At 39.4% G+C, this 20,291-nt stretch overlaps 1 protein-coding gene across 2 annotated transcripts; it reads left to right on the forward strand.

Annotated features, from left to right (window-relative positions):
- Nucleotides 1–655: 655 nt before the first annotated feature.
- CCDC110 (coiled-coil domain containing 110) lies at nucleotides 656–18,823 on the forward strand. Of its 2 annotated transcripts, none has more exons than XM_032329292.1 (7): nucleotides 656–754; nucleotides 1,102–1,206; nucleotides 13,563–13,630; nucleotides 13,898–13,963; nucleotides 15,225–15,335; nucleotides 16,074–18,183; nucleotides 18,767–18,823. In XM_032329292.1, the coding sequence occupies exons 1-7, from the start codon at nucleotides 745–747 to the stop codon at nucleotides 18,814–18,816; spliced, it is 2,520 nt and encodes an 839-aa protein (XP_032185183.1). In that variant the 5' UTR covers nucleotides 656–744; the 3' UTR covers nucleotides 18,817–18,823. The 2 variants fall into 2 exon arrangements, with proteins under 2 accessions (XP_032185183.1, XP_032185184.1); XM_032329293.1 differs by having other exon boundaries at nucleotides 13,575–13,630.
- The last annotated feature ends 1,468 nt before the right edge of the window (nucleotides 18,824–20,291 follow it).

The raw sequence follows: 20,291 nt of genomic DNA on the forward strand, positions 1-20,291 counted from the left end.
CTTAAAGAGCGTCATTTTCTGTTCTACACAAAGTTATCGCCTGCAGCTACGCCAGTCCTTAGTTGAACGAGCCCTTAGTTGAACGAGTTCCAGATTCCAACACAACATCCATCTTTGCAAGTGGTTCGCCCAGGTGCACAGGAAATAAGCGAGCTTTGACATATGGAGATCAGTGCAGACAGCTTTAATGTGCACATTTTCATACATTTCATTATTATTTTAAGATCATTATTGGAAATCGGGGTCTTCTTTTAAAAAAACAAAAGTCCTTTCACAATATTGATTTTGGACTGTTCAAATCCCCAAACGCTGAAACTACTCCGGCGGATAGGTTGAAAAACGAGGAATGAAGCAAAATAAACAATGAAATAAAAAACGGAGAAAGTTCCTAGGTGTTTGCCTGTCTCCAAGCATTGGAGCCTTTGTCCCCACAGCTCTGGTCCAACAGGTGCTGCCTTAAGAGTCCAGCTACGATCAAGATCAAGTGGTCACGAAGGCGGCGGCAGGAGAAAACTGCCCAGGGAGACCGGCCCCTGGTTTGGGAGGGCACAGCAAACCGCCCCTGTCCGGGGACCGGGACCCCAGCTCGCACCTCCGCCTCCCACCACCCCGACCCCGCACGTGCCCCGCCGCGGCTCGAAGGGGCCTGCCCCCCGGTTACCAGGCAACGGGCTGCCCCGGCGCGGAGCTACTGGGCGGAATGCGTGGGGGAAGGCAGTTGGGAGGAGACCTTCAGCAGCAGAAATGAGCCCTGGTGAGAGCCGGGCTGGGGAGCTGTCTCTTGAGGGGGAGCCCTGGGAAGTGGACGGGTAGGGGAGGACGCCGTCCCCCTGCGGCCCGGCCCTTTCAGCACCAAGGCGGGTCCCTTCTGGAGAGCCGATCTTCCCGACCAGCCGAGCACCCTGCTCTCCCCGGGGAGAAAACCGCCGCCTACATCCCCACGCCCAGCCTTTGCTTCCAGCCCCGGAGGCTCCCGGTCCCGCCGCGCTTCGTGGCCCCAGCGCGCCCTCCCGTGGCCGCTTCGGGCGCCCGCGTCCCGAATCACACGCCTCGCCTCCCTTCTCCCAACCAAGCTGAAAGCCACCTATGGTTCTGTTGCAGAGAAGCATCACGAGGAAGAGGACGAAGTTGACTGCGTTCTCCTTTCAGCGTCCAAGATCCTAAATTCCTCTGACGGGGTAAAGGAAAGTGGTGGCAGTGAGACAGGTAATATCTCCACTGCAGTGATGTTTCTGCCCCTTGACTATAGACAAGGGGTCCCCTGCCTAAATCCACGGGCCTGACAGGTGCGCTTCCAGTCCACAGGTACTATCGGGAACTTTATTATAGGACTAAAAAGAGCTAACACAGCACACTTACATTGTGCCAGATGTGGTTTCCAAGCATTTAAGTGTATCAATTCATTTAATCCTCTCAACAACCCTATGAAGTAGGTACTACCATCATCCACATTTTATGAGGAAATTGAGGCACAGAGTGACTAACCTCCCTCCCCAGGTCTCACAGGTGGCAAGTGACAAAGCCATATTCAGCAGGGAGTCTCCAGAGTCCAGCCTTACCTATCGTGCTACACTGTACTGCTTCTCTGAATACCAAAGAAGAATATTTTAGGCAGATGATAAAAAGATACACACTTTTCCCAAAAGAAAATACTTTTTACAGGAAATATTTGTGGACTACAAGATATTGTATAGGGAGGCTGTTTGAAATAAGCAAAGAGCTACAATTCCAAGCTCCCCATGAACCACAAATAAGATATGTGTAAATCCCCAGTTAGGGGTATCATATTGAGAATCCGGCATTCTTACTTCCTTGAGAGAAGCTCCAGGAGGTTACACACCTCTTGGAAGAGCCTGGTGGTCAGTGTGACAAGCCAGGGAAGGAACAGAGCACTCTGGGTAGAAGGCGGTATCTAAAGAGATGTGCTAAGTTAGGACCCCCGGTTGCCCAAAACCCACACGTGGCAAATGGGGAATCCAGACACAGAGGCACTGAAGGAAGTGACCTGAGATCAGGGCAGGATTTCTGCACCTTCCTAAACTCAGGATCTTCACAAATGCCTTATCGAGGGGCCCTGAAAGAAGAGCTAAAGCAGCCACATCTGAGTAGACCAAAGACAGCTGGAAGCCCAGGAGCCATCAGTATAAGCAGCATCCCAGAGGAGGCCAGCAGGACAGTGCAGTGACCTGCCAGAACTCTTCTGTGCCCCACCATCCACAAAGACATGCAGGCATCCTTGTGCATAGGAAAACCTGAACATGGGAGTAAGAGTCTTCACAGGGAATAGAGAGGCTGCGACAGCTCCATCTTTACCTCGAAGAGAGTATTTAAGGTGAGAAGAAATTGATGTACTTTAATTTGGCAAGATCCTGTGTTCCCTAACACGAGTGAGATTCAGGGCTCTGGGGAAAGACGCCAACATCACAGAACATGAAGCTGCGTGCAAAATAGCACATACATTTATTTAAGAGCCACAGTCCATCTGGCTAAAACAGATGGGTTACAAGTGCAAGGTCTAGCAAGGGCAGATTTTTAGGAGCATAGATTCAAACTCAGGTGCTGCCTTAGATGGCAAAACTAGGAGGTATGGCTTTGTTCTGTCCTCTTTTTCTGTTCTATCTATACCTCATTGTCACCATGTGATCCATTCCCTGAGTACTAACCAACAGAATATTAACCCCACTTGTATAAATAATGCCAAGTTTAAAGAAACTCTATAGTATTTCTGAGGTCTCTTTAATTTTAAAAGAGCAAGTGGTTAGCCTATGTAATCCTTGATTGGTTGGAATGAAGATGTGAAGGATGCTTTGAAACTTCAGTACTCACCGTGTGCGGCTTTTAGCGCCCTGTTCTACCCAAGTCTTCATTCATTCATCCAACCATCCATCCATTCATTCGTCTAACAAATATTTTTGAACAAGCACTGTCCTAAGTGCTGGGGATCCAACAGCAAACAAAATGTGCAGAATCCCTGCTTACACGAAGCTTACCTTCTCCTGGAAGGAACAAATGAGATTGTGTGTACGATGGGACTTGTCAATCCCATGGAGAAAAGTAATGCACAGAGAGGGTGCGGGAGTATTGGAGGTGGGGAGGAGTGTGCGATTTTATTTTAAGTAGGGTGGTAGGAGACTTCACTGGGCAGATCACTTCTGAGCAAAGACCTGAAGGAGGTAAAGGAGTAATCAGAGCAGATTTCCAAGGAAAGAGCATCTGAGCAGAGAGAACAGCAACTCGTGAGGGCCCTGAGGTAGGAGAATGCCTGGCACATTTGAGGAACGGTTGGGGTGAAATCGGAAAGCGAAGGGAGAGGATCAGCAAGGAAATCGTGGGGGGGCGGGGCACTGTGGTTCTGCCTCAGGATCTGCCGCATTATTGAGCACAAAATGGGAAACATTGACGAGTTTCAAGCAGCCACCCCTCCCCTCCATTGCCACTGGAAATTTGAAACTTCCTGACTTATTATCATATCCATAATACCCTTGTCTCTGCAGTAGTGATTGGAATAAATATTTTTTGAGCATTTAGTTGGTACCATGCATTCTATTCTGCAAAGGGCTTTACCTACAAACTAGGTAACTACTTGTGTTGTCCCTCATAGCAAGTGTATGGCAAAGCCAGGATTCAAGCACAGGCAGCCTGACTCTGTAGCTTCCCTGACAAAGCCCCAAGCAGACGGTGTCACACCTCATTAGGCTCTGTAAAACAGTTTCCTTCTAGAACGAATTTATATTGTCAGAGCAAAACTCTGCATTTGAATCTGAGAATGACAAAGCTTTGGCTACAGAGTACTTAACATTTTATACTGAGTAATTACTATGTTGCATTTTAAAAACTCGTTTGTTCTCCTTCATCTATTAGCTACAGGTATGCACTTAACACAGACATATCTCAGAGATATTGTGGCTTTGGTTCCAGACCATTGCAATAAAGAGAATGTCACAATAAAGCGAGTTATATTTTTTGGTTTCCCAGTGTCTATAAAAGTTATGTTTATATTACTGTAGTCTACTAAGCGTGCAATAGCATTGTCTATTTTTTAAATGTACATAAAAATGTATGAAGTATAAAAAATACTTTTTTATTTTTTTGAAGGTTTTATTTATTTATTTGAGAGAGAGACAGTAAGAGAGAGCATGAGAGCGGAGAAGGTCAGAGGGAGAAACAGACTCCCCGTGGAGCTGGGAGCCCGATGTGGGACTCATCCAGGGACTCCGGAATCATGACCTGAGCCAAAGGCAGTTGTTTAACCAACTGAGCCACCCAGGCGCCCTAAAAAATACTTTTTGCTAAAAAATTTTGACCATCTCTAAGCTTTCAGCAAGTTATTGGCACTGACTACAGATCACTATAACAAATATAATAATGAAAATTTTTGAAATTTTGTGAGAATTACCAAAATGTGACAAGAGACACAAAATAAGTAGATGCTATTGGAAAAAAATGGCACCAACAGACTTGTTTGACACAGGGTTGCCACAAACCTTCAATTTGTAAAAAATCACAGTATTTGCCAAACGTAATAAAATGAGGTGTGCCTGTAGGCTGACTATGACATAATCCTCTGCAGGTTTCAGAATAAATTCCCCATATCTTTAAGTACTTCGAAAGCCATCCCACTGATAAACTATCTTGTTTTTCACGCCTCACATTTAAATACGAGACAGCTAGACAATTTAATTCAATATAATATGAATACTATTTCTTGCATTCCCAGTAGAGTATCAGCTTCCGGGGCTGGGACCATATCTTTCACTTTGTCTACACACCTCTCAATATTGCATGTTTATCAAAGACTTAATAAGTGATGACCTGTGATTGTGTTCCCCCTCCTGTGCCTCTTTGGTAATTTCCCTTCCAATTCTAGAATCATATAATTCTATGTGGTTATTTAAGTATTACTGAATTTTAAGATTAGCTTTCCTTTGGGAATAAGTGGTAGCCAATGTCTCCAAAACTCATAAAAAAACAAAAAGTTTTTCTGATAGCCTTTAGAAAGCAATAAATCAAAACTACTCCAAATAACTATTTCACTCTTATTGTTTCCTCAATCTCTAAAACCCTTCACCACTACCTCTAAACTCATTACATAATCTCACACTGTGTGAAAACAAACAAACAAACAAGCAGCAATCAGATCCAAACTCCATGACCCTCAAACTTAAAATTTGCTGACCTACCTGCTTGTGTACCCATATTATCCGCTGTCCTCCATTTCTTGTTTGTCAAGTTTTATTCCAGTTAGTTACCATACAGTATAATATTAATTTCAGGTGTACAATACAGCGATTCAACACTTCCAAACTTCACTTGGTGCTGGTCACACCAGTGCCCTCCTTAATCCCCATCACCTATGTGACCCATCCCCCTCCGCCCTCCCCCTTCCCCTCCGGTAACCATCAGTTTGTTCTCTAGAGTTCAGAGTCCGCTTCTTGGTTTGCGTCTCTTTTTTCCCCCTTTGCTCCTTTGTTTTGTTGCTTAAATTCCACATGAGTGAAATCATATGGTATCTGTCTTTCTCTGACTTATTTCCCTTAGCATAATACTACCTCCACTATGTCACTGCAAATAGCAAGATTTCATTCTTTTTTTATAGCTGAATAGTATCCCATATATATGTATACACACCACTTCTTTATCCATTTATCAGTCGATGGACACCTGGGCTATTTCCATAATTTGGCTCTTGTAGATAATGCTACTATAAATATCAAGGTGCATGTATTCCTTTGACTTAGTATTTTTTTTATTCTTTGGGTAAATACCTAGTAGTACAATTGCTGGTTCATAGGGTAGATCTATTTTTAATCTTTTGTGGACCCTCCACACTGTTTTCCATAGCGGCTGCACCAGTTTGCATCCCCACTAACTGTGCAAGAAGGTTCCCCTTTCTCCACATCCTCACCAGCATCTGTTGTTTCTTGTGTTGATTTTAGCCATTCTGACAGGTGAGGTGATGTCTCGTTGTAGTTTTGACCTGCATTTCCCTAATGATAAGTGATGTTGAGCATCTTTTCATGTGTCTGTTGGTCATCGGTGTGTTTTCTTTGGAAAAAATGTCTATTTGTGTTAACTGATCATTTTTAAATTAGATTATTTATTTGGGGGTATTGATTTGTATACTTTTTTAAATATATTTTGGATACTAGCCCTTTATCAGATATGACATTTGCAAATATCTTCTCCCATTCTGTAGATTGCTTTTTAGTTTTGTTAATGGTTTCCTTTGCTGTGCAGAAGCTTTTTTATTTTGATGTAGTCTTAATAGTCTATTTTTGCTTTTATTATTTTTATTATTTTATTATTTTATTATTTTTCTGGCCTCAGGAGACATACCTAAAAAGAATTTGCTATGGCCAATGTCAAAAAAGTTACTGCCTGTATTCCCTTCTAGGATTCTTATGATTTCAGGTCTCACATTTAGGCCTTTAATCCATTTTGAATTTATTTATGTTGAAGTATAAGAAAGTGGCCCAGTTTCATTCATTTGCATGTAGCTGTCCAGTTTGCCCTACACCATTTTTTGAAGAGACTCTCCTTTTCCCACTGGATATTCTTTCTTGGTTTATTAAGGATTAATTGACCATATAATTATGGGTTTATTTATCAATTTCCTATTCCGTTCCATTGATCTATGTGTGTTTTTTTGCCAGTACCATACTGTTTTGATGACTACAGTTTTGTAATAAAACTTGAAGTCTGGAATTGTGATGTCTCCTGGCTTGCTTTTCTAGTTCAAGATCACTTTGGCTATTCAGGGTCCTTTGTGGTTCCATACAAATTTTAGGATTGTTTGTTCCAGTTCTGTGAAAAATGCTATTGGTATTTTGATAAAGATTGCATTAAATATGGAAATTGCTTTGGATAGTATAGACATTTAACAATATTTGTTCTTCCAATCCATGAGGATGGAATGTCTTTTCATTCCTTTGTGTCATCTTTGATTTCTTTCATCAGTGTTTTAGAGTTTTTAGAGTACAGGTCTTTCACCACTTTGGTTCAGTTTATTCCCAGGTGTCTCATTGTTTGGGGTGCAGTTGTAAACTGGATTGGTTCCTGGCTTTCTCTTTTCTGCTGCTTTATTATTGATGTATAGAAATGCAACAGATTCCTGTGTGTTGATTTTGTATCTTAAATTTACTGAACTGGTTTATCAGTTCTAACAGCTTTTTGGTGGATTTGTTAGGGTTTTCTCTACACAGAGTATTGTGTCATCTGCAAATACTGAAAGTTTCATTTCTCCCTTGCCTATCTGGATTTTCTTTTGTTGTGTGATTGCTGTGGCTAAGACTTCCAATACTATGTTGAATAAAGGTGGTTTGAGTGGACATCCTTGTCTTGTTCCTGACCATAGAGGAAAAGCTCTCAGTTTTTTCCCACTTAGCTTGATATTAGCTGTGGATTTTTCATATATGGACTTTACTATGTTAAGGTGTGTTCCCTCTAAACCTACATTGTTGACGGTTTTTACCATGAATGGATGTTGTACTTTGTCAGATGCTTTCTCTGCACCTACTGAAGTGATCACACTTATCCTTTCTTTTATGAATGTGATGTATCATGTTGATTGATTTGAAAATATTGAACTGCCTTTGCAACTGAGGAAGAAATTCCACTTGATCTTGGTGAATGATCTAATGTATTGTTGGATTTGGTTTGTTAGCATTTGAGAATTTTTGTAACTGTGCTCATCAGAGATATTGGCCTGTAGTTCTCTTTTTAGTGTTGTCTTTATCTTGTTTTGGTATCAGAGTAATGTTGGCCTCATAGAATGGATTTGGAATTTTCCTTCCTTTTCTATTTTTTGGAATAGTTTGAGAAGAATAGGAGTTAACGACTTTTGTCTTGCTGTTTTTAAGATTTTTTTTCTTTATCACCATATGTTGCAAAATTTAATTACAATATGTCTTGGTGGTTGACTGCTTTTGCTGATTTTGATGGGAGATCTCCATGCCTCCTGGATCTGGATGTTGTTTTCTTCCCCAGATTAGGCAATTTTTCAGCTATTACATCAAATAAATTTTTTGTCCCCTTTTCTCTTTTCTTCTGGGACTCCCATAATATGAATATTATTACATTTAGAGTCACTGATTTCCCTAAATCTATTCTCATTTTGTACAATTCTTTTCTCCTTTTTTCTAGTTGTGTTCATGGGACAAAGTGAGCCTGGGATCCTCCTATCCCACCACCACCTTCCCACCACCATCTTCCTGCTCCTGTTCCTGCTGTCCCCAGTTTCAATGGAAGAATTGTCCCTGCTCAGCCAAAGCTCATTCCCTTTATCCTAGCTCTCCTGGAATTCTCAAGTACTTGGCTTCAGCAATTAATCTCCCTCATTCTCCAGAGTTATTCTTCCCTTTTCCTACTACATGATTCCAGCAGGAAGCAGGCACGTCCTGACCTTCACATCTCTTCTAACATGCACTCTATTCCTCTAGCCACCCTCTTTCTTTCCACAGTAAAACTCAGAGGAGTTGCCTATACTCAATGCCCACAAATGTTCACATTTCATTCTCTCTAGCCACTTCTTTCAGACTTTCGTGCCTGTCACTGCACAGAAACTGCCCTTGTCTAGGCCAGCAGTGACATCTATATTTTCCAATATAGTGTTCATATCCATTCTTCTGAACAAGAGACAGGACTATCCACTGCCTTTTGATGTCCACTTTGACAACTAACAGAAAACCGAACTTTAACATATCTAAAAGTTTTCCCTAAAACATCTTCCTACTCCATTCTCTTCCATTTTAGTAAATAACATCAGCACTCATCATCCGTATGATTTCACCAAACAAGCCAGGAGGCATCCTTCCTTCATCTCTTCTGGCCACATTTAATCCCCTAGGAATGTTTTATCTTCAAAACCTATCCTAAATCTACCTACATTTCTGCATCTTCCCCTCTGCCATTCTAGTCCAAGACAACTTTGTCTCTCACTTGGATTACCGAAGTACCTCTGCCATTGCCATTTTATAACCCATTATCATGCTGTAGAGTGACCTATATATGTTTGTTTTCGGAGCAAATCATTCTCATGAATGAAACACTCTAAAGCTTCCCATTTCACTTAAAATAAATGCCAAACCCCTCAGGTTGGCCCACAAGGGCCTACATAATCTAGCCCTTGTCTCCCCCTCTGACCTCTAATCATAATGGGCTTCCGTCTGCTCATTAAGCCACAGCCATACTGACTTTCCTTCCTGCAAACATGTTATACTTCAGGACCCTGCCATGTCCTCTGCTCCAAATCTCTTCCTACAGATGTTCACATGGCTGGCCTCTTCTCATCATATGGTAATCTTGGCTGAAGCCAGCAGAACTGCCTTTCTCAAACATGCTTGCCTCAGCCCCAGCATAGAAGGTCCCACCCCTAGAATATCAGCGCATACCCCTGCCCACACCATGTCTCCTGACCAGAGAGTTTTGAAGGGCCTCAGTTCCAGTGGAGGTGGTGACAGGTTTCATTTCACAAGCAGTCCAGAGCACCCCTAGCTAAAACTCACCACATTCAGGCCAGGGACCAGGCCAGATAGGCCTCTGCCAACCACCTCTCCAGGGCTGTCCCCATCCTCCCTGTCACATTAGCCTATCCTCTTTGTGTTATTTACCACTATTTGAAAGTATCTTGTTTATTTCTATTTGCTTTTTATTTTCTGTTCATTCTCCAGAAAGTAGGTTCCATAGGAGTCTTGGTTGTCTTATTTATTGCTGTGTCTCTAGTACCTACAATTGGCCATACCACACACTAGACAGTCAATATTTGAATGAATGATGTTGTTGAAGGAATGAATCACTAAATATGAAACAAACAAAAACTAAATCATTAACTTTTAAAAATTATTCTAGACTTTCAGATAGAGATTTTAGAGTCAAGGAAGACCCCAGATCTTCCCCCTCCAGTACCAAAAGAAATGGACAAAAGAAAAAAAAAATTAGAAAACTAGCAAAAACTTCACCAGCAGCACCTGAAGGACATAAAATTGGAAAATTGAGGCCAAAGATAAAAACAGAAGATTCTGGGGCACCTGGGTGGCTCAATGGGTTAAGCCTCTGCCTTCAGCTCAGGTCATGATCCCAGGCCCCGTGTCGTGCTCTCTGCTCAGCAGGGAGCCTGCTTCCTCCTCTCTCTCTGCCTGCCTCTCTGCCTACTTGTGACCTCTGTCTAATAAATAAATAAATCAATAACCAGGAGATTCTGACAAGGCAAACTACAGACTGGCTTCTGACTTTCAGAAGCAATAAAACAAGTCAAAATTCTGAAAATACTCATTTATGTCCCTCCCACTGTGAATACAAAAAGAAGAAATACCTGTGTCTTCTTTTCTGCTGACTGGGCTTTAGGTTGGTTAGAGAGGAACAGCTAAGAGAATAGATGAGTAAATCTGGACACTGATCAAGAGGGGCTTACTTTGCTCTGCAGAAAGAAGTTCTGAGTAGGGCTGCCGCTAGCTCATGGGGTGCCTCTGCATGGATTAGAGAAAGGTATATCCAACTCTGGGCACATGTAAACCCACATAGGATACCAGTCAGCTGAGTGTAGTAGAGCATGGCACACATCTCAGCCCACATGTATCTTTTGGCCAGGAGCGCCTGTGTAGTGAATAACCTTTACAATCTTACGTGGCAGTCCTAGTTCCAGGACTCCATCTTGAATTGAGGGAGTGATCCCAATCAGGAGACTATCTCCCTACAGTAATAAGATATATCTCCTCTAGATTTCTACCCAGTTTCAGGGAACAACAAAATGCCAGAGATCACATCCTCCAACGGAGGCTTTCACAGCTCCAAATGATATCTTTTCCACCAGACCCCTTCACCTAATTTTTAAGCTATAGAAAACAGATCGGAAAACACAATGGCTCTGCAACTCTATCTCAGAGGAACAGACCAATAGACTCCAAGAAGAATGTCTAGAGAAAATATCTACAATATGTCAAAGAAAATAGAAATTCTGAGCAGAGTTGCTCAGGTTTCACTGAGCCATACGAAAAGAAGCATCATGGTAACTGCAGTCATACTATAGTCAGAAAAGAAGGACGAGATGGAGAGAAGGAAATATATGCAGTAGCAGTATGTAAATCTCATGTTCTGTCTTTAAAATCTTGTATTTTCTATATCCCTTTACTGAGTCTTTAAATTTCTTTTGACTCATATGTCATACTCAGTTTTAGAAAGAAATACTGTGCTTAGCCTTCAACTTCTAAGTCCTCCTAACAAGACAAAGGAAACCTGTGTGGAAAGGGGAAACTGATGCTGCAGAGGTAGAAAGGAGATGGAATTTTGAACAGTAAATCCATTAAGAATAAAGTTGAAAGCTGAAAATATTTACAATAATAATGTCCCATCTTTGTGTTTAAATAGCTTTGTGGAAATTAAGGTCACATAACAAAATGTAAAACATCATAGAACATCACAGTGTGAAAATAATGTAATAAGCAAATATCATGAAATGTGGGAAGTAAATGTGAGAGCAAGTATAATTACAGCTAATTTTCTCATCATTTATTCCCCCTTCTTGGCAGGGAAAAAATCAACACTGAATACAAAGGAAGTACGCATTATTAAAAAAATATAAAAATTCCAGTCTGTTAGTCCTTCTCATGATATGTTTTCATTAGCTTAAAGGAATCTTATAGGAAATAATCATCGTTCATGTAGTGAAAAAAATCTGAGTAATAGTGATATCTTCAACTAACTGCAGTTTTCTTTGTTCTATTAAAAAGAAACATAAATTTAATACTACTTATCAAAAGTAACATGTATCTTTAGGGTAAATACCCAATAGTGCAATTGCTGGGTCATAGAGCAAACGTAGTGATCCAAAGGGGCACGTGCACCCGAATGTTTATAGCAGCAATGTCCACAATAGCCAAACTATGGAAAGAACCTAGATGTCCATCAACAGATGAATGGATCAAGAAGATGTGGTATATATACACAATGGAATACTATGCAGCCATCAAAAGAAATGAAATCTTGCCATTTGCGACAACATGGATGGAACTGGAGCGTATCATGCTTAGCGAAATAAGTCAAGCAGAGAAAGACAACTATCATATGATCTCCCTGATATGAGGAAGTGGTGATGCAACATGGGGGCTTAAGTGGGTAGGAGAAGAATAAATGAAACAAGATGGGATTGGGAGGGAGACAAACCATAAGTGACTCTTAATCTCACAAAACAAACTGAGGGTTGCTGGGGGGAGGGGGTTCGGGAGAAGGGGGTGGGATTATGGACATTGGGGAGGGTATGTGCTTTGGTGAGTGCTGTGAAGTGTGTAAACCTGGTGATTCACAGACCTGTACCACTGGGGATAAAAATATATGTTTATAAAAAATAAAAAATTTTTTAAAAACGTAACATGTATAATATGATCCCACTGTTCTAAAATAATTTCTTTTTTTCTGCATATATGCATAGAGAGCTGACTAAAAGGAGAGTACCTAAAATCCATAATGGTTGATTCTGGGTGGTAGGCTTCTAGGTAATATATTGGTTTGGATTTGCAATTTGAGTTCATTTAGAAGTTCTTAGAGTCTGAAAAACTTTGGGATGACTTGTTGCATTTTTCCAGATCTCACTTGAGTTTTTTTTTTTTTTAATCTCTCTAAGATGAACATTTCAGACTACTGTTTTATTCCTAGTAAGATACAAAGCTAAGCAACATCCAAACAGACTTACTGTCCCTCCCTGCCCTCTGATGAAGGTGGGATTCTTCAATTAAGCAAATAGCTCCAGGCTCTGAACCTCTCAGGGATGATGCCAGTTGCCAGATGGGGGTGGGAGGGGTCCTATACTCTGCAAACCAGCTCCTATAACATCTGGCAGACTGTCATTCCAAAGGAGAGATGTGCTGACCTCTTTTGAAAACTTCTCTCAGGGCAGAAATTGTCAGCCTAGGGGAACATTCCAACATAACTCTCATTTCATTTGGGACACTGAATGTTTTTTTTAATTATTTAATAAAAATTTACAAAGCAAGCAAAAAACCTATTTGGACAAAGAGAGGTGTATGTCAGGAAATTTGCAAACAGTTTATAGTCTCTCCCCTGTTAGAGGTCCATAACCTATTTTCTAGGAAGGAACACATGGATCTTTATAGTTCTTTGCTTAGGAGCATGACAAAAATTGTGCTGGTAAGTCCAATTTGTTTTCCAAGATGAGGAAAAACATCACATGGCCATTTCATAGACACTGAGACCTACACAGTACTTTGTCAAAGGTCTCCCATTACAGGATTATTAGTTTTAGTTTTTTTTTAATGCAGTTTATATTGCGGAAACAAAGATAATTGAGTTTTTGAGAGTTCCAAGTTTGGCATTACAAATTAATAGTTTATTATAAAAGTAAAACCATTATTAGAACCTCAAGTAGGTATTTTAAGCCAAGTGAAAATTATTTCTTGACCTTATTATGTGACTAGCATTGGGTTCTTTGATGTCCTAATATGGACATCAAATTCTCATATCTCTGTCTCACTATCCAAGAAAGTTAGGAGACTACTTTCTATTACAGTTGTTTAAAAATAAAACTTAAGAATTAGATCATAATGGTTTTTCAATTTTCTTTTTAGAATATGGCTGCATATCAGAATCGGAAAATCAAATACAACCACAATCAGCACTGAAAGTAAGTTCATTTTCATTTTGTTTTTTTCCCCAAATACCTGTATAAAGGCTGATCTCTTTCAGAATAAATACTTCCAAAATGCATGTGGATTTTTCACAAAAATCTTCATGAAAATACACTGGAGAATTAGCAAGAATGACTAAGAATGTGAGTCCTTTGACCCTCATGTGATCATTTCTGATAATAGGCAACTTTGGGGAACATATATAAGAAATAATAGCAATTTCAAAATGGTTCAATTTCATACCATGTTTCATTTTATTACAGGCCCTTCAGCATCAGCTGGAATCATTTCAGGCTCTCCGAATTCAGACTTTGCAGAATGTTAGCATGGTATGTTTCTTTTAATCTCTATTGGGAAATACCCAAACTTAAGATATCACCCCACATTTCCAAGCTAATGACCACTAGCCAACTGATTCGTTCATGTAGAATGTAATAAAATAAGGCCACAACATATTCCAGGCTCAAAATTTGAGGGAAACTACATTCTATTATAGTTGAATTTGGATACTACCAATATATAGCCTACAAAAGGGAACTCTCATTATAAGTGATCTGAAATCTAACTCAAATTGACCCAGGGAAAAAGTATATTTTATCAGCACAGGTAACTGAAAATCCTAGGGACAGTTCACTTGGCAGTGGCTTAATCCATATGATCAGGCCTTTGGTCATCAGAAACCATCTCACTCTTTATTTTGGTTCTACTTTCCACTGTACTGCATTCTCAGATTCCATGTGGTACCAAAAGGGCTTCTAGAAGCTCTAGGCTTTTATCCTTCCAGATTCCAGTCGGCAAAGAGACAATGTTTTTTTCTCCCTTATACTGAATTCTTGGCCTGATTCTGACTGCCTGAGATTGTGTCATATGCAGTGCTTGAATAAATAAATCACGTTGAAAGGAAGGCAGTGTTCTGACTGGTTAGCTCTCAGTCATACGCAGCTGAAAGTGGGATCACCAAAGGCACATGGACTTCATCCAGAACAAATGGGGGATAGTACTAACAGAAGGATAGGGTTTGGATACTGGCGGTGCATAACGCAACACATACTCACTGAAGATCCAATATAAACTTCATCGTAATATTCTTATACTAAAAGCAGCTGCAGGGAAATGGCAAGAGAAGACAGACTCCTCCTTGCGGGGACAGAAGATTCAATTCTGATGAGAGAGATCAAAAGTCTCTGTTTTATTCAACAATATAAAAAATCAAAATCCAAAATTACTTGAATGTAGTTCATAAAATTTTATCATTTTACTAAAGTAAGTTTTTCTTATAAAGCCATATAATAATATATCATATATATAATATACATATGATATAATAAAGCCATAATTTTCTTTAAAATTTTTAATTTTCTTTAAAAGTTCCTTTAATGATAGAGATTATTATAAATTAAATACATTTGTTTTATATTCTATATGATGGGAAAGAATTTTTAGGTCCAGGAAATTTAAAGGTATCTTTTAATTATAGTATCTATTATCCCTATACATTCATATGTTTCATATGTTTAGAAGTTTATAAACTATAAGTTTATAAGTGTATAAATCTTAAATCAAATTATAACATCAATTTATCTTTTAAAGGTACAGTCTGAAATCAGTGAAATCTTGAACAAAAGTATTATTGAAGTAGAAAACCCACAATATAGCTCAGAAAAAAATCTAGTATTCGGCACATGCATTGAAAAAGCTTTGGTATGTTATTCTGTACAAAACTATTTCTATATTCAGTCACTTCAAAAACGTTACTACAATCAGATTATCTTCACCTTTACATTTTTAACCTTCTTCAAGGGTCAAATGGACTGTCAGAGGAATACCTAAAATATTCCCAAGTAAATTGAAATATAAGGCAGATTTTTTTAGCCTGTCTATCCACTTAAGAATTTTTCTACTTTTAGGATTGACCAAGACCTGAGGTGAATTCTTTAGAAACAGGCTGGAACCAGAGTCACTCTGTCTACAGTGATTAGAACTCACATTTCTAGAATAGACACAGCCCTAGAGTCATCTGAAATAGGAATGCAAGCTAAGGTTGACAAATAGCCCAAAGTGGAAATACTCGTCTTCCTTAAATTTCCTATTGCATTTGACCTATTGCTTCTATCTTCCCCATCTATCTACAATGGTCTCTTAACGGGTTCTAAATTTCTATTTCTGATATTGAAGGGTTGGCCCATGTATGTCAGCCTCTGAGGAAATAAATATAATTTCTAAGCAATCTGTGAAGACCAGAGTTACAGATCTCAAAATAACTGCTGTTAGATTTTTCTGGAGAAAATGAGTCATATTCATTAGGCTTCTTTGCCTATAGAAATGGATAAAATGTTCATCTGGGCTGTAAAAATAAATCCCCCACAAAATATTTTCTTGATTTTCTTATCTTGTGGCAAATGATAGTACATTTATACTATGCTTTTTTATTGTCACTAGCCTATAGAGAATCAAGAAGTCCTTTCTATGGAGAAAATTCATCCTTTTGAGGAGTCCAACACTTTTCATTCAACAGAAGAAAAATTCAGCAGTGATACTGTTAACAATCTCTGTCAAGGTATAGATATTCCATCCCAAATACATTTCAAGAACCTATTAACTTGGAGAACTTCAACAGATAATTCAGCTTCAAACATAATTATGAACCCCTCAGAAAATTCTGACATATTAAAGAATTATAATAACCTTTATAGTTTTCTACCTCATGCACCTCAAAATGTGATGTCTCAAGCTGATACAGTAATTCTGGATAAATCCAAAATTACTGAGCCTTTCCTCAAGCATGGATTTTGTGAAAATTTAGATGATATCTGCTATTCTATCAAACAAATGAAGGAAGAACTACAGAAGTCACATGATAGAGAACTGGCACTTACAAATGAACTTCAGACTTTAAAAACTGACACAAATGTTCCAAGAAATGGTAAATATGACCTGTCCCACAGTCACAAAGAAGAAACTAACTTTATTAAGGAAGAAAATATAGAAAATAACTTAAATGAAGATATAAAATCAAAGAGAATTTCAGAATTAGAGGCATTAGTAAACAAATTACTCCCATTCAGGGAAACCGTATCAAAATTCCATGTGAATTTTTGCAGGAAATGTAAAAGGTTATCCAAGAGTGAAATGCACAGGGGAAAGAGAAATGAGAAAAACAGTAAAGAAATTCCTATCACTGGCAAGAATATTACAGATTTAAAATTCCATTCCAGAGTTCCAAGGCATACACTGTCATTCTTTGACCCAACAAAATATGAAATGAAAGACAAAGAGACACGACCACTATCAAAACAAGGACCAATAATGTTTGAAAATGAGAAAACATCCAAAGTCAATTCTGTTACTGAGCAGTGTGTTGCAAAAATTCAGTACTTACAGAATTACCTAAAAGAATCTATGCAGATACAGAAAAAAGTAACAGAACTGGAGAATAAAAATCTAACCCTTAAGAACAAAATAAAACCTCTTGTCTTTACTACACAATCTCTGATACAGAAAATCGAAACGTATGAAAAGGAACTTAAGAATCTGGTTGAAGAAAAGAATGCTATTCAGTCCAAGTTAACTAAAACAGAAGAAGATGGTAAAGAATGTCTTAAAGAATTGAAAAAATTAATTAGTAAATATAATGTTCTTGTAGGACAAAACAAAACTCTAGAGGAAAAAAACAGTCAACTTTGTTTGGAGAAGCAACAAATGATAGAAACATTAGATCAACTAAAAAGTAAAGAACACAAAACCCAAAATGATATGGCCATTGTCAATAATGAAAATAATCGAATGAGTATGGAAATGGAATCACTGAAAACAAATATTCTATTGATACAAGATGAAAAGGAAATGCTAGAGAAAAAAACATACCAGCTTCTAAAGGAAAGAAGCTCAGTTGAAAATGAACTGAAGGAAAATCAACTAGAGATAATGCAGCTAAAAGAGAAAGAAAGGTTGGCAAAAACTGAACAAGAGACGCTTCTTCAAATAATAGAAACAGTTAAAAATGAAAAACTTAATCTTGAAACAACATTACAAGAATCTATTGCTGCTAGACAAATGATGGAAAGAGAAATTGAGAATATTCAAACCTACCAATCTACTGCAGAGGAGAATTTTCTGAAAGAAATAAAAAATGCAAAATCAGAAGCAAGTATTTATAAGAATAGTTTGTCAGAAATGGGCACTGAATGTGAAATGTTATCAAAAATGGTAATGGAAATTAAAACAGATAATCAGATTCTAAAAGAAGAACTAAAAAAACATAGTAAAGAAAATATAAAATTTGAAAATAGCATCAGTAGACTTGCAGAAGATAAAATACTTTTAGAAAACTATGTAAGAAGTATAGAAAATGAAAGGGATACCTTAGAATTTGAGATGCGGAATCTTCAAAGAGAGTATTTAAATCTAAGTGAAAAAATCTGTAGTCAACAGAAGGACCCATCCAAAAAGGGTTATATTTCAAGAAGAGAGAAATTCCATTTGGACAACTACGATACTTATGAAGACACCTCCAGTCCTAGGAGTAGGCCTTTGGCTCCTGATTTGAAAGGTAAGTAATATTGTGGTGAATTAGTAGAGATGTATTTAAGATTTTTTTCACCCACTGAGCACTAGCCAGAGTACAGTAATAAGAAGGAAACTTTTAAGATGAATACAATTTAGTCTTATAAGATTTGTATCCAATTTATTATATACTGGAATTATTTAGGACCTTTGCTCTTTGGGGGCACCTGAGTGGTTCATTTGGTTAAGTGTCTGTCTCTTGATCTCAAGTCTTATCTCAGGGTCACGAGTTCAAGCCCCGCATTAGGGTTTTGAAGGGACGGGGGGTGGGAGGTTGGGGTACCAGGTGGTGGGTATTATAGAGGGCACGGATTGCATGGAGCACGGGGTGTGGTGCAAAAATAATGAATACTGTTATGCTGGAAATAAAAAAAAAATTAATAAAAAAAAAAAAAGAGAGAGAGAGAGATAGGATTTTTTCTCTTTTGTTAAGACTCATGTTGTTACTTGTATCACTTCTCTACATTGTATATGCACACAGCAACTTTGACAGAGAGCAGAGATTTTGTTTCTGTTTTATCAAGTATACTTGGCACTCCCATGTTAAAAAAAAATTCTTTTTTTTCCAGGAATTCCAAGTCAACTATATCAATTGCTTCCATCCAAGATATGTAAATAAATTTCTAAAATCAATGTTTCAAAATCCTTTGTCCAGTACTTTTTTCTCCACAAAATTATTTTTTGATTTATTTATTTGAGAGAGAGAACATCTGGGGGGTGGGGAGGGATAGAGGAAGAGGGAGAGAGAGAATCTCAAGCCGTTTAAAAGAGCAATTAACATATAAAAGGTAGTTCTAGAACTTTGCCAAACCATGGAGGAGCTGGGCGAAAGCTTTCCAAGTCATGGGACTGAAGAATGACACCTTAAAAGCACAGATGACAACAGAGTCTGGTAGCCCTGACTGGCTGCCTCAGTAAACCCTGGGACCACAAGCACACACCAGCCCCAGCTGTGATGGGACACAGAAAAAAAGCTATAGCTTAAAAGGCAAAAGGAGGGGCGCCTGGGTGTCTCAGCTGAGCAACCAGCTCTTGATTTTGGCTCAGGTCGTGGTCTCAGGGTCCGGGACTGGAGCCCCACGTGGAGCTCCATGCTCAGTGGGCAGTCTGCTTGAGATCCTCTGGCCCCCCCGTACCCCTACCCCCATGCTCATTCTGGTTCATGCAGGCTCTCTCCCTCTCTCTCTAAAATAAATAAATCTTTAAGATAAAAAAATAAAAGGGCAAAGGAACCACAGGAATACTCCCTGAAGCCGAGGGACTGCTCAACACCACAGCAAGCCCCGGAACTGCAAGCCCACACTAACCCCAGTTGCACCTGGGCATGGAGGGGGGGGATTAAATTAAGAAAAAAAAATGTTTATATTTGTTTTTGCCTTTTATTTCTATTCTTTTTTTTTCTTTTTCCCCCTTACCCCCTTTTTCTTTTCTTTAAAAAGATGAAGTTTAACATTGCGCCTGGCATATGAGATAGCACTAGAACTCCACCAGAGGCTAGGGAAGCTGCTGGAACACTCTCTGGGTGGGAGGTCTGGTGGATATGGTTTACACTCCCCCTTGAAAGCATGGACCAGTGCATGGTCCAGGTATCCTGGCTGACCTGCCCTCTCAGTGAGCCCCAGACCTGTAGCCACATAAGCTCCAGCCACCCCACCAAGGCAGCCAAAGGACAGTGCACACCAGGACACCTCTGAATAGCATTCACTATAGCCCCATCCCTCACACCAAGGTGACACAGGTACAAAGCACCCCAGAACACAAGAGGCCCTCACCACTTCGCCTTCAGTTTTTTTTGTTTTTTTTTAAATTTTTTATTTTTTATAAACATATATTTTTATCCCCAGGAATAATGGGGATCACCAGGTTTACACACTCGCCTTCAGTTTATTAGGGCTCCCTAAGTATAAAGCGCTCCAGAACCTTTGAGTGGATGTCTGCCTCAGACACAGCTGTCTGGCAGGGTGCCCCTCACACAGAGCACCCTAGAAACGTTTGCTGGTGTTGCATTGGTTTCAGCCACCCCACAGGGTACCCCTATGCAAGGCACCCCAGAACACACCTGCCTGTACCAGACTCAGTCCCAGCGGCCTGGCC

Source organism: Mustela erminea, chromosome 21 (genome assembly GCF_009829155.1).
Source record: "Mustela erminea isolate mMusErm1 chromosome 21, mMusErm1.Pri, whole genome shotgun sequence".
Lineage (NCBI taxonomy): Eukaryota > Metazoa > Chordata > Mammalia > Carnivora > Mustelidae > Mustela > Mustela erminea.

Excerpts from the sequence above, each read along its gene's own strand:
- CCDC110 (XM_032329292.1), top strand. Across the intron at positions 15,336-16,073 it reads CATGCATTGAAAAAGCTTTG|CCTATAGAGAATCAAGAAGT; the intron begins GTATGTTATTCT and ends TATTGTCACTAG. Across the intron at positions 18,184-18,766 it reads TTTGGCTCCTGATTTGAAAG|GAATTCCAAGTCAACTATAT; the intron begins GTAAGTAATATT and ends TTTTTTTTCCAG.